Genomic DNA, 14222 nt, shown 5'->3' on the forward strand with positions numbered 1-14222 from the left:
CATTGATTCTAGATCAGTCAAAAGAAGAAAAAAAACTGGAAATAAATTGAAATAAATCCCAAATAGCTAAGTAATATTGTTCCGCAGAACACGCGTCTTTAATACGTCTCGAGATACGTGGAAGGTAGAGGGGCTACATTGTGCCCTAAAGTTCCAAATGATTAAACGACGACATACAAGAGTGAAGTCGAAGATGAGGTATACATAACGACGCTGCTATTATGCGAAATTTCCAGTGTCAGATGGTTGACTGAAATACGTCCTGTATTAAAAGCCCTCACGCGCACATTGCTCGAGTCATCTGTGCTGGTAAACGGCCACATCGCATTCCATTTTAGAGCGAATGGCCTGGATGTGACTGGGATTGCAGCACGGTTCAGACGTGGGCGTCAGGCGAGAGACGTGCCTGAAAGTAGAACTGTTTCTTGGGCGAACGCGTGCCCACAAACACACAACTCGGCGACGGTGATAGCAAAAAGTGGTCTTGGCTATCTTCGAAGATCATAAGAGGGGTCACCACCTCTTGCCGCGCTAAGTTCAAAGGTTTCCGTGAAGTTTCGAAATAAGGCGCCAGAAGCACAGTCTCCCGTGACTGCATACATTCGGTGGAAATTAAGTCGCCCCTCGGTAGACAAAGTGACAAGGCCACGTGCCAGCGTCCTCAAGCAAGCAGCATTAACAAACGAATATTACAACGCTTCGCGGCAACATGCCAGTGCCCCTCATATGCGCTGCCCTGTGCAAAAAATTGATGACCCCATCGATCGTCCGGGCACAACATTTCCCAGGCCCTGCTCCACGTCTTGACGGCGTCAGGCTTGCACGACAGGTCGCCAGTTGGCCGCGCACACGTTCCTAATTAAAGACTGATTCTTGCGACATTCCCTTTATTGGGAAACCCTTTATGTCTCTTCTTTCTTTTCAATTAGCGGGTAGGTCACCACAACCCTTTTCCCTACCTTTCCTCCAGCCTCTCCAACTCTCCTCTTTGTCTGTCTCTCTCTCTTACCTCCCCCCCTCCCCCTCTGGTACACATTTACTGTAGTTAGTGGGGCAGTTCGGGAACTGGATCGTAACTTTTTTCGCCGAGCGCAGCATTATCCTCCGCATGTTATCATATACCTCGAAAGACTTCTGCGGTCAGGAACCATTATAGAATTAACCAGCATGAACGCTTAAAGACAATTGCCCTTTCCCTCTACTTCCTTTAGACTACTGTGACACTCCCTGATTTAACTCAAGCGAGCATTAGTGCCTGCTCAAAGTCCTGCGCTTCGAACGACGCAGTGTACCGACTTTTTTTTTTCGATCCGCGAAACTCTTGCCAAGAATCCCATGTAATTAGCTCGTATTAGAGATGAGCGCCCACCGTTATCTCGTCCAGCTACTACTCTCCGCCTTACGCACGAAAACACGCATTGTATTTCTGCCATGTATTTCTTTCTCCTGCTTCCACTATCTCTGTAGGCTTGTCTGCACGCGTTCAGCGCACAGCAGACGAAATCCCGCTCGCATCTAATCGATCCCGTTTTTACCACGTGACCTTGCGAGGCTTCCCTCCTTCCTTCTCCCAGTGAAGGAAGGAGGAAAGGTGGGTGAGAGGGAAGGAAGCGGCAACGGCGTCCGGAATTCGGGAGAAGCAGACGATCTTGGAAGCGCGGTTGTGCGGGACGCGCGTCTTCGAGCAAAGTTCGTCTGCTACTCCGACGCGCGGTTTTGGGAGAAGTTTACGCGCGCACGAAGTGCTCGAAAGTGCCGTCGCATTTCCTGACTTGAAGCGTCGGAGTTCAGGATCTTGTCACATCTGGATAGCGCTCAGTCGGATTAGGGGAAAGACGAATTGAAAGAATGTGCAGCCGCGTTGCTGTCGAGTGATTGCTTTCGAAATGGCGGCGGAAAGTTCTGCTGGCGATTCCTCGACCACAGTGAACGAGCAAGTTTGGTCCATCGGAGGCGACCTGATCGAGGCATCCACTGCTTCGCTCGAACTTTTGCTGCGACAGAATGCGACGACCATAATCGACTACCATCTCAATGAGGCGCAGTGCGCTCAGCTGAACGCCTGGCATGGACAGCCTCCGGGAGGTGAGTGACAGCTACTACGTCCGGTATTTTCCTGATCAGTTTTTGGTGACGGATGATCGTAGTCTGTGAATTGCACCGTGAATTTTATTGTCGCCCTCCTTACTACGGTATGCTTACTGGTTTGAAAAGGAAGAGGTGAAGAGCATTCGCAGTCCATTATCCGGGCCCCCTAACACTGTAGATAGTTTCTTGCAGGAACGCCATGTAATTAATGATGTGCTCATTCATGCAGTCCAGAGAGTTAGTAACAGCTGCAGAAATTGACGAAAAGCTTTACTTGCAACAAACGAAGCCCGTTAAGAAAATTGCGTTCAGAAGTTATAGATAAATGACATGAACCGTCTTTTGTTACTACTCTCTTTTTTTGGCCTCTTAGATAAGGAATTTCATGCGCAAACACTCACCGAGAAGTTTATGTTTTTATAAAGATAAAGCTTTGTTCTAACTTAGACACTACGCATCCCACAATTCTTTCTACCAATTTTGTTTTCTGGGATGGACGCTAGTAAATCCAATCAAATATTCCTAACCGTCTGGTGGACACCTTTTAATCAAGTGATTAGTCCGTTAGTTGGTATAGCAGTGCCGCTAACACCCGTTGATTTTTTTCTTCTTTTTCTGTGATAAATTTCAACATTTAGCATTACCTTCAATTAAATTACTGGGCGCAAAAATATGCATGCCTCAAGCAAAGAACACAGCAATACGGCAGTCAGGAGAGTACGGATTAGCATTAATTCGCTTCCGCTTAATCACTTCTGCGCCTTAGGGTACGTTTCTATTTCTTTTTCTCACCCGTCGCCCGAGCGACAATAATTTAATTCATTCTGGGCACTTGCCAGCGTTTCAGCGTATGGCCATAGCCAATATAATGGACTTTTACGAAGTTTCAGTTCACTGCAAGTATTTTATTGTATATAAGTTTGCATCACAAAACGACACGCGTCAAAACCACGCGCAGAAGCGCCATCAGATTGTCGGCTTAAACACGTATAGAAAATTGTGTTACTCTCTTCATTAAAATAAAAGTTGTGAGAAAAAAATATTTGTTGTCACAATTGTGTTCCTTAGGAAACATAGTGCCCAAAATGTGTTCCGTAGCGTTTCATTTAGTAAAACGACCGCAATAAAAAAAATAATTTGTGATGACATACGTGTTTTCCAACAATTATTTTTCGCAGTAGATTCTTTTGGTTACGCACACTGTAACAGCCGGTGATATTTTTTGTTTAACTGCCAGTCATGACGTCACGAGTCGAAACTTCCAAGGCTAGATAGGCAAAAGTGTATTCTAAAAAAAATACACATCGTAACAAAATATAGCGCCTGATATTTTCGACTTCTCACCAGCAGATTAAGCGTCAGACACCGGCATTGCCTATAAATGTAAAATTAGCTTCTCAATATATATAACTGTTATCAACATAAGACAAGGGGCACAGTTTCAATCGACCCTACGGCCGTGCCCGCTTTTACCGCTATTTTATAAAAAAAAAGTTCATATGCAGCTATGGTTGTGAATAAGCTATAGGTCTTGCTCGCCCCACTGCTAAATTATTTTTCTAAAAAAGTAGTCACAGCCGATTCCAGCAGTTATAAGAAAATTCGCAGGCCAAAAAAAAAAAGCTCCGGGACTTGTCGCTCTCACCCGTGGCGTTGGCGCCCCTTCAAGAACAATTATTTCTTGAAACAGTGAGTAAACTTCTGTTTAAAACGTCTGAAAATTTTTGTTAACAACTTTTCCAGGTTGTCTATACATTTTTGGACTAGCTTTCAGAAAAAAATTTGTGCTCTTCGCAGTCCATTATTCTGGACCCCTTTACATCGTAGATACTTTCTTCCTTTCCAGTCTTTCCAGAGTTTATGAATAGACTCTAAATAGAAACATTAAATATCTATTCCCCACTAGACTTGCGGCGCTGCACACGTCGTAGACTAAAGCCTACGGGTGCATAAAACTGATATAAAATCAACGCCGCGGTTTGTGAACATTCACAGCGCGACAAACACGCGCTGACAACGGAGGCAACAAAACACAGGGCACTAGCGCTGCACAAAAAAAAACGGGGGCCTGTTGAACTAGAAATTAGGGGCGAAATTTTCGAAAAGGAATCGAATACGAATATGGAGGAAAAATGCTTTCGAATACCGAATTGTATATCAAATATATATTCAGAACGAAATTTTTTCCTATACGATAAATACCACGATTACCACTGTCCTTTTTTCCCCAAGCTGCGGTCTTTAGCCCTCAAATCAAAAAAACTAAAATCACACAACACCATAAATATATACCCATGACATGCGCACAAGTGCAGACTGCTTCATTAGACTGCATATCACTATGCAACCTGCAAAGGATTCAAATGATATGAGTTACACAAAGAAATCTATGCTTTCACTCGTGAATGGCCACTAAGCATAACGCTATAGGTGATAACGCTTCATTAATTCAGAGTTCCAAAATATAGGAAGAAATGCCCGAATTTTCCGAAGGCTAAGTTATAAAATGCCCCTCTTCACACCCCCTAAAAATACAAAAAAGCTTAGAAAAATGCGAAAAAGCAATGAGGCCCTGTAAGGAAGCGCCATCCCACAAAGAACAAAGTCTCATGACAACCGCGTGCAACGTCGGCGCGCTGGAAGACCAAAGCGGGCGTCAGCGAAGGGAGCATACATTAGAGTTCGAACGGAGATAATGCTTTAAAAGAGAAAACGAAATGACCATCGAACCCGACCGCGGCGGCTGCGTTTTTATGGAGGAAAAACGCTAAGGCGCCCGTGGGCTGTGCGATGTCAGTGCACGTTAAAGATCCCCAGGTGGTCGAAATTATTCCGGAACCCTCCACTACGGCACCTCTTCTTCCTCTCTACTTTCACTCCCGCCCTTATCCCTTCCCTAACGGCGCGGTTCAGGTGTCCAACGATATATGAGACAGATACTGCGCCATTCCCTTTCCCCAAAAACCAAATATTATTATAAATGACCAGCGACGTGCAAACCAGCGTTCCAAAGCTGGGCGAAATTGGGTGAGAGACGACGCCGCCGCCGCTGGTTGGCAACGATGAACTGAAAACCGAAACTGCGCCGCGGTGGCTCAGTGGTTAGGGCACTCGACTACTGATCCGGAGTTCCCGGGTTCGAACCCGAACACGGCGGCTGCGTTCTTATGGAGGAAAAACGCCAAGGCGCCCGTGTGCTGTGCGATGTCAGTGCACGTTGAAGATCCCCAGGTGGCCGAAATCATTCCGGAGCCCTCCACTACGGCACCTCTTCTTCCTCTCTACTTTCACTCCCGCCCTTATCCCTTCCCTAACGGCGCGGTTCAGGTGTCCAACGATATATGAGACAGATACTGCGCCATTCCCTTTCCCCAAAAACCAATTAATATTATTATTACTTCCAGGGCGCACCGCCGCGGTGGCTCAGTGGTTAGGGCGCTCGACTACTGATCCGGAGTTCCCGGGTTCGAACCCGACCGCGGCGGCTGCGTTTTTATGGAGGAAAAACGCTAAGGCGCCCGTGTGCTGTGCGATGTCAGTGCACGTTAAAGAACCCCAGGTGGTCGAAATCATTCCTGAGCCCTCCACTACGGCACCTCTTCCTTTCTTCTTTCACTCCCTCCTTTATCCCTTTTCTTACGGCGCGGTTCAGGTGTCCAACGATATATGAGACAGATACTGCGTCATTTCCTCTCCCCAAAAACCAATTATAATTCCAGGGCTGCCCGCCGCGGTGGCTCAGTGGTTAGGGCGCTCGGCTACTGATCCGGAGTTCCCGGGTTAGAACCCGACCACGGCGGCTGCGTTTTTATGCAGGCGAAACACTAAGGCGCATGTGTGCTGTGCGATGTCAGTGCAGGTTAAAGATCCCCAGGTGGTCGAAATTTTTCCGGAGCCCTCAACTACGGCACCTCATTCTTCCTTCCTTCTTTCACCCCTTCCTTTATCCCTTCCCTTACGGCGCGGTTCAGGTGTTCAACGATATATGAGACATATACTGCGCCATTTCCTTTCCGCAAAAAACCAATTATTATTATTATAGACTCGGACCTCAAGTGGCCGGTCTCAAGAGGCCTTTCTTTAGCCCATTTCACAGTTTACTTAAACGAGATGCTGGAGCTCACGCTTGAAAAATTTTGAACGCTACAGAAATAGATCTGTCGGAGTGGTTTGTTGTTGTTTGTTGTTGTTAGTGGCTATTTATAAATAAGAATAAAATAAAAAAAACAATGGAAGGAAAAGCTATTGCTAGCCGCGACCTCTGCCATTGAAACCTGAGGCACCTCAGCCGCGACTAGCGGGAATAAAAAAAACAGGGAGATCTAAAGAAAGGGGGCACCGATAGTAAGAAAAGATAGGAGGGAGGACGGCAATGTACACGATGTACAAATGTGTGACCGTTAAATATTGCCACACTGCTGACACTCTGCCGGCGCCACCTGGTGGCCGTACCTTGTCTCTCAGCGCGTGGCCGAGCGTCTTCTTTGTCTCGAATGAGCGCGGCTGTTCGGCGAGCCCCATCCCAGTAAACGGCTGCGCTTCCCGCTTCCTGCTGCGTTTGTCGGTGACAATATGTAAAACATTATGGAAGTATCAAGCAGAAAAATGTCCGCTTTAGGGTTGTGATAGCCGGATGAGGGTTATCGGCCATCTTGTTCCCATCACGTGTGATGTGTGGGAAAGCCCAAACACAGTATGAGCCGCGCAGCCTCCAAATGTGACTGGTTCAAGCAAAAAACGACGGTGAAGAAATAATGATAATAATTGGTTTTTGGGGAAAGGAAATGGCGCAGTACCTGTCTCATATATCGTTGGACACCTGAACCGCGCCGTAAGGAAAGGAATAAAGGAGGCAGTGAAAGAAGAAAGGAAGGAAGATGTGCCGTAGTGGAGGGCTCCGGAATAATTTCGACCACCTGGGGATATTTAACGTGCACTGACACCGCACAGCAGACGGGCGCATTAGCGTTTTGCCTCCATAAAAACGCAGCCGCCGCGGTCGGGTTCGAACCCGGGAACTCCGGGTCAGTAGCCGAGCGCCCTAACCACTGAGCAGGGTCCCTTAGCGTTTTGCCTCCATCGAAACGCAGCCGCCGCGGTCGGGTTCGAACCCGGGAACTCCGGATCAGTAGCCGAGCGCTCTAACCACTGAGCCACCGCGGCGGGTTGAAAAAAACCCAAGAGCACGCCTTTGTACCGTTTTCCTGAGCCTTTAAACTCGATCCTCGGATTCTTTGTCCAGATATTGTGGATTTGCCGCGGTCGGATTTGTGTCCAATATTCTGCTTTCTGGAGTATTTATGTGCAGAGTGACCTAACCTTGAGGGTGTTCACCAGCGCCACTTTCGTTCATAGCGGCGGACGTAGTACGTCCTGTATTACCGCGAGCGTCACGGGGAACGTGATCGAACGGAGAGGGTGGGCGCTGTGCGATAACCACCTTATGCTACTTATAGCATCAGGACTGTCAAAACCGGGAACTCGATAAGCTACTTAGCACACAAGGCAAGGGAAATAAGTGGCTCGTATATCGCGCTTTACCTTCTTCGTCACCTCTCCATTAAAGAACGGCTTCCATCGAATGTTTTATGTTAATTTTTCACTGCCCTTTGTAACAAGCTTTCCGCCCCTTTCAGTCACTGCCAACGGTTAAAGCACGTTCCCTCGAGCCGCAACTTGATTGGCCACTTAACCTAACTACTTAGGCAATTTCCGGGTTGTGGGCTGACCAGATCGAATTAATTAGACGGGTTTTGTTTTCTTTACTCCTTGCATACGCCTCGCCACTGCGCTTTCTTCAGTTCGTTTTTTTTTTCTGTTTTGACCATTTTCATCTTTTTTCCGCAACAGCTATCAGTGAAGGTCAGACTGCGTCAACTTCGGGGCAGTAAATGAGAGGCTTTATTTCCTGTCTTTGAACTATTTTTATTTCTTTTGAGCTTCAGAGATTATTTCAGTCGCAGCGCATGCACCTATTGAGTGGTAAGCCATGCTTTCACAGCCTTTATACCGGCCGGCGGTACTACGCCTCATAAGTAATGTGAACGGCGCTTTAACAAGTTTGGTTGTTTATGCCTACGTCTCCTTCGTTACGATCTCCAAAATTATTCGCTCAGCAAGTATCCGACGTCCACATTAAAGAGCGCAGGAACAATAGACGTTCCTCGGGCTTCCGTTGTCGCTTTCAGTCGAGCGACCCTACACGTCCTGACCCCGGGAGGAATGGCTTCCTTTTTGACGTTCTGTTCCAATGAATAGAGGGCGCTCCGGCCCGTAAAAGAAACAAAGGGTTGTATGTAGGGAATTCGTTCGAAACCCGGATACTCGAGTTCATATACTTCATTCTGACCACGTATCTGCGATCTTCTGAAAATAAGCAACAAAAAAAAGATAGAAAGGAAATCGCAAATGCTGGAAGCCTTATCGAATTTTCGTGTCGCTTGCAGTGGCGCTGCAGCGAAGCTGGTATTCCGAAATAGCTGCACGTAGACAGGTGGGAAATGATGCGAAACCGAAACATCAACTCGTTAGTTTGAAATGGCGTTTTTGGCTGCGTTTTTATGGAGGAAAAACGCTAAGGCGCCCGTGTGCTGTGCGATGTCAGTGCACGTTAAAGATCCCCAGGTGGTCGAAATTATTCCGGAGCCCTCCACTACGGCACCTATTCTTCCTTTCTTCTTTCACTCCCTCCTTTATCCCTTCTCTTACGGCGCGGTTCAGGTGTCCAACGATTTATGAGACAGATACTGCGCCATTTTTTTCCCCCAAAACCAATTATTAATATTATTATTATTATTAAAAAGACTTCCGGGTGCTCTCATAATAGTTTTTTTTTCGCGCAAGCTCTCATATCCAGCAATTAGGGAGAAAATAATTTCTGAACGGGAAACAGTTTATGAAGCCAATTCTTTCGTATACTGAAATATTTCACTATAACAAGCAATAGATCCGCAGATCTACCGTCGACAGGTTTCATTTTTTTGATAATGTCGTTTTCGTTATCGCCAGAAGCATTCCCCATTGGTTTTCTAATGCCCTCATAACTGCTATATGCAACACATGGAACAACTTTACAAGAAATATTTTGCTACACATCGAAAGAAGGGTCATTACCTTCAATATTTCCAAAACAGTGGCTTACAATTTTTCAACTTTGAAAAGTTTTTACCCAAGGATGCTGGACATACGCGCCCGAAACACGGAAGCTAAGCAAGAAGCTAACAAATCTGAAAACTGCTGCGAAAAACGAACAAATGGCAGCTTCACACCGTTTTCCAGCACTGAGCGGCAACTTTTAATAATAATAATTGGTTTTTGGTGGAAAGGAAATGGCGCAGTATCTGTCTCATATATCGTTGGACACCTGAACCGCGCCGTAAGGGAAGGGATAAAGGAGGGAGTGAAAGAAGAGAGGAACAAATAGGTCCGTAGTGGAGGGCTCCGGAATAATTTCGACCACCTGGGGATCTTTAACGTGCACTGACATCGCACAGCACACGGGCGCCTTAGCGTTTTTCCTCCATAAAAACGCAGCCGCCGCGGTCGGGTTCGAACCCGGGAACTCCGGATCAGTAGTCGAGCGCCCTAACCACTGAGCCACCGCGGCGGGGCCGGCAACTTTTGCAGAAAAGAAGTTTCCGCTCCCTTTCCTTCTCTCTCATTTGTATTACTTTCACTTTATTTCCTTCCTTCTTTCAGGCTGCTCCACTTTTCACTTCGTTTCCCTTTAAATCCTTTACATTTTTTTTTCTTGTTTGCAGCCTACCGCCATAATTTGTATCTCTGACACAGATGACTAATGGTCCCTGCTTCCATGCATCCATAGGCGTGCGCGCACAAACACACGTGCATTAGTATGTGGCCAAAACGCATTAGGTAGCCAAAGGGAGCGGTCTCAGAAGCAAAACGACAGAAAATTAGCTCATGAAGGCGTCTAATGGCTCAAAGTTCGCGAGACCTCGGTTGCAAATGGGATTACGAGCGTTTCGTTAAAGCGAAACCCGGATTATAAAACGCTCGAGGCACCGAAGACCTTGGAAATGAATGAGCTCTGCGTGACCTTGACACATTTGCGCTCTCGAGTACCGCGTGATCTTCCTGAAGCATCATTTAAGCGCGCGGAAAAGTTTCTCCGAATTAATTAAGTCACTATATTTTGTGTGCCTGTGTGAACACGCTAGCGGACCGAACTCTCACAAAGGCGTCAGCCGCTTACTGTCCGTCCAACTGTTCTTCTCTGACTTGTACGATCAATTTCGAGAAACTTCGGGCTCTTCTACGAGAGGCGTAGGCTGACTACGACGGCGTTTCATAGCGCCAGCTGTTATAGGCAGTGAAAAATCAGGTAAAAGAAAACCAGAAACGTGAACGACACTAAGGCATGTTTTACATGCGGCAGCTGGGGAACAAAACTCGCATTTTCTGGACTAAAGTCCGCATCCGTCGTATGGTCCGCGCAGAAGACATTCGACTGAAAACTTTTCCGGGTTGTCCACTGATGTTTCAGGGAAGCAGCCCAGATTTTCTTTAGGTGCCTAAGGGAAGCAGTCGACATCCGTGCACTTCTTTCATTGACGTCAAATTTTTTTTTCTCCTGCTCGGTTTGACGCACGCTCCATTTCACTGAGCTCTAATGCTGCCGGGAAGGTTCTTAGTCTTCTCATAGCTATCGCAACCGTTCGTCAAGAAGGACTACGACGCCTCTGACGTTATTCATCGAGGGTTTTGGCATGTGCTCACAAATCCAAGCACAGAAAAGCAGCCACTCCAAGCACCGCCAGTAGCACTTGCTCGCATATCGCAGCTGACTGCACATACGTACGGATTTTGCTATGTGATTTAGCACAGCCAAATGTGGCAGCCGCAGTCGGGTACCGTTTTGTTTTTACTTCGACAGCCAGACAAAGCATCTTCGCGTTTGTAAAAAGATTTTAGAAATAAATCATGCATATTCCGCACCCATGGATAGTCCGTATCACGTGGAACTTCAGCTTTTAAGCATGTATAGTCTGTGGACTATAGTCCGGAAAATGCGGTAATTAAAGTACAAAGCCAGACAGCGCCGAAGGGATATAGCAACCACACAAGATGATACATGCAAAAGGGAAGGTGTGTAAATTGAAAACTAAAGTCGAGATGTGATATGAAACGAAGATACTGTCGAAACGTGCAAGCCGAAGTATAGTTCGCGCTGTGGTTATGCATAATAGAAAAGCCTAACCAGTAGGTTTATCCACATTAGGTTGCCACGCCAGGACGGTACGTTCAAACACAAGTACGTGGTTTCTATATACTCGCTGTCTATGCGTGAACACACAGGAAGCCTTGAATACATATGAATGAATAAAGTAACCGCGCTTCCATTCTAATCGCTGCACCGAATCCCAGTCACGGCTAAACTATTTACATTGAGCGGAAATGTAAAATCCATTTATGCATAGTGCGATGAAAGGCGCAGTTACTGTCTCACTTTTCGGTGGACACCTCAAACACGCCATAAGGTAAGAGGAGGAGGGGGAGTAAGAAGGAATAGAGAAAGGGGTGCCATAGTGGGGAACTGCGGAATAGTTTCGACTGTCTGTGGATGTTTAACGGTCTCCGAAACACCTTCCGAGGCGACCCCATCAACTCGCTCAATCACTACATTGTGTTGTCGTGAACGCCTGAGCGTGTTGTAGTGTGAGCGGGTTGCAGTTTAATACGAGGCGTGATCGGCTATGGCGATAGCATATAGTGTTCTCGTGCAGTGGCCAGCGAAGCTGATCGGTTCGCGCCACCACGGGTTCGAAACACAGTCGCGGCAATATTTATTTATTTATTTATGCTTTGTCCAAGGTCAACCTAAAGGTCAAGTTTCACACAAACTTGGTGAGCCGGTTTGACCACGTGAAGTAGCGCTTTCATGTTAAAAAAATGCTCAGGATACGAGTTCCGCGGAACTGCATTGACGATGAGCCCGCTTTGGTTGCGGTCAAGTGGAGACGAGATAATACAGCTCTCTGCCTCCTTAGTTGACGCTGTAAGTCATCTGTGTCACTGAAACTGTTTGCAGACGATTGCGTCAATTTTAAAGCCCTAAATTCTGCTTGCGATGAGCTTAGGCTGAATGTAAATCTGGAATTACAAGCATAGTATCGTTTCCAAGGTGGAACATCGTTATTAATTTTCAATAAACTCTATATATGTGTCTTACAAAGGAAAGAGAGAAACTGGAATTTTCGCATCACGCGGACCGAAACCTGATTAAACAATTAGAGTAGTTTAAGTGCTTATGCGGTATAGTTACATCCAGCTCTAAATGGAGTGCGCACGTTGATAACGTATGCTCTTCAGCTCATAAAAAGTTTGTCTTCATAAATAACAAATCAAGAAGAGAATCAACTGAAATAAAAAATAATGCGCAAAACATCGTACTAATATCTTTTTTAGCGTAAGCTAGCATTGTGTACGACCCTCAACATAGGTAGATGTGGAGCCGTGGTGGCTCTGTAGTTATGGCGTTCTTGGGATGGTGTTGCGCAAACGACAAGACGTACACAGGAAAAGTAGAAGACGAAAGATAGAGCGCAAACTGTCAACTGGATAAATCCAGTTGATAGTTTGCGCTCTATCTGTCGTCTACTTTTCCTGTGTACGTCTTGTCGTTTGCGCAATGCCATCCCAAGAAAGCTATGCACCAACTCGCCCAGCAAGAAGTTCTTCTACATTAGTTATGGCGCTCTATCGAAACGGAGCCACCCCCATCGAAATGGAGCCGCTGAGGAAGCGGTTGAACCTACAGTCTGTGCCGCCACCGCTGGTTAGTGGGTGACAAACAAATCTGTGTTCACATAAAAACAACCGCAATAAAAACAAAGTTTGCACGGGAAAAGGAATTCAGGCCATCCCATCGCCGAAGCATTGCATTTTCATGAGTGCTAGAGATCCCCACTATACAACTTATAAGCAAATCCTTTCTACTGTGCATTTATTTAGATTATACATAGCAGAGATTCTGAACAGCGAGAAAATTGGTGGTGGTTTAGCTCTGGTTAAACCTGGAGTGACGCGATAGCTACAGCTGGCCGAGTGGAACTTGGTCACGTGACCAACCACGTGATCAGCCACGGCGCCGCGCCGCCGGCAGCTGCTCCGCACCACGTGACAGCGTGGCGGCGCAGCCACAGGGTGGCCACGGCGCCGCCCTGCTGAAGGCTTGAAATGCTACCGTAATGTAGCTATCGCTACAATAAATTCGTCAACATGGACTCAAAGAAAGAAACAGCTAACATGGCGCTGCGCAAACTAACATTTTTATTGGGAAGAAAAATGTGAGGCAGGTGGGACGCACCGTGCAGAAAGCAAAGGCAGGGGGTCGTCTGCTTCCGTGCTTTCACCTTTTATTTTTTTTTTAGCACCGCAACTTCAAAGTGTGTCGGCATGCGAGGCTGGGGAATGAAATCGCTTTTCAACGAACGAAAAGAAAAACAATAACCGCGATTATTTTCTTTGTGCCGGAGCGCACGCACAGCCCTTCTCAAGATACTGCTTCATCCTCCAGCGCGATTCTGAAACACTTTGATGTGCTAATCGCAGCTTTCGTCGAAAGGAGAGTTGCCTTGTCGTCTCTTCGCTTAAGTAAGCACGCACAATCCGTTATTTTAAAGCAGAATACCTCTCAACGGGTCTTCGCTGTCTGTCAAGCCCGCTACCCAGCGGGACGCTTCGGTGCGTACAGTCACACGCTGCGTGGATATCAAGAAGCTGGAGTGTAATGTATGGTTGCAAGCTGAAGCTTCGGTATCGTGTGCACCAGCGGAGCCCGTTACGACGCGAACACCTTCGCAAAATGTAGAGCCCAGGTAAAGACCCTTGTCTTGCCGTCGTTTTTATTTTCCTGCTTTGTTGGGTCTGTTCGCACGCGCTTCCACATGCTGCTGTGTCGCTTCTTGTCCTTGAAGAGAGGTTAATGCTTCAGGAAACACAGCGAGTACTTACAGCTGGCGCGGGATATTTAAAGCTTTCAACCAGCAACGCCATCTGTAATTTTACGCGTGAAATGCATCTCTGCGCGCGCAGAAATAAAAAAACGATAAGTTCACGAAAAGTCACGTCGTTTACCAGACCATTCTTGTCTCATAATCTCCTCTACTATC

At 46.6% G+C, this 14222-nt stretch overlaps 1 protein-coding gene across 1 annotated transcript in view; it reads left to right on the forward strand.

Annotated features, from left to right (window-relative positions):
• The first annotated feature begins 1615 nt into the window (after positions 1-1615).
• LOC144108878 (corticotropin-releasing factor receptor 2-like) overlaps positions 1616-14222 on the forward strand; it is a 118343-nt gene continuing 105736 nt past the window's right edge. Inside the window, exon 1 of the mRNA XM_077642108.1 lies at positions 1616-2085. Coding sequence (XP_077498234.1) covers positions 1887-2085 — 199 coding nt within the window. The 5' untranslated portion in view covers positions 1616-1886. The remainder of the gene's footprint in view (positions 2086-14222) is intronic.

The sequence above is a fragment of the Amblyomma americanum genome, chromosome 10 (genome assembly GCF_052857255.1).
Source record: "Amblyomma americanum isolate KBUSLIRL-KWMA chromosome 10, ASM5285725v1, whole genome shotgun sequence".
In the NCBI taxonomy this organism is placed as follows: domain Eukaryota; kingdom Metazoa; phylum Arthropoda; class Arachnida; order Ixodida; family Ixodidae; genus Amblyomma; species Amblyomma americanum.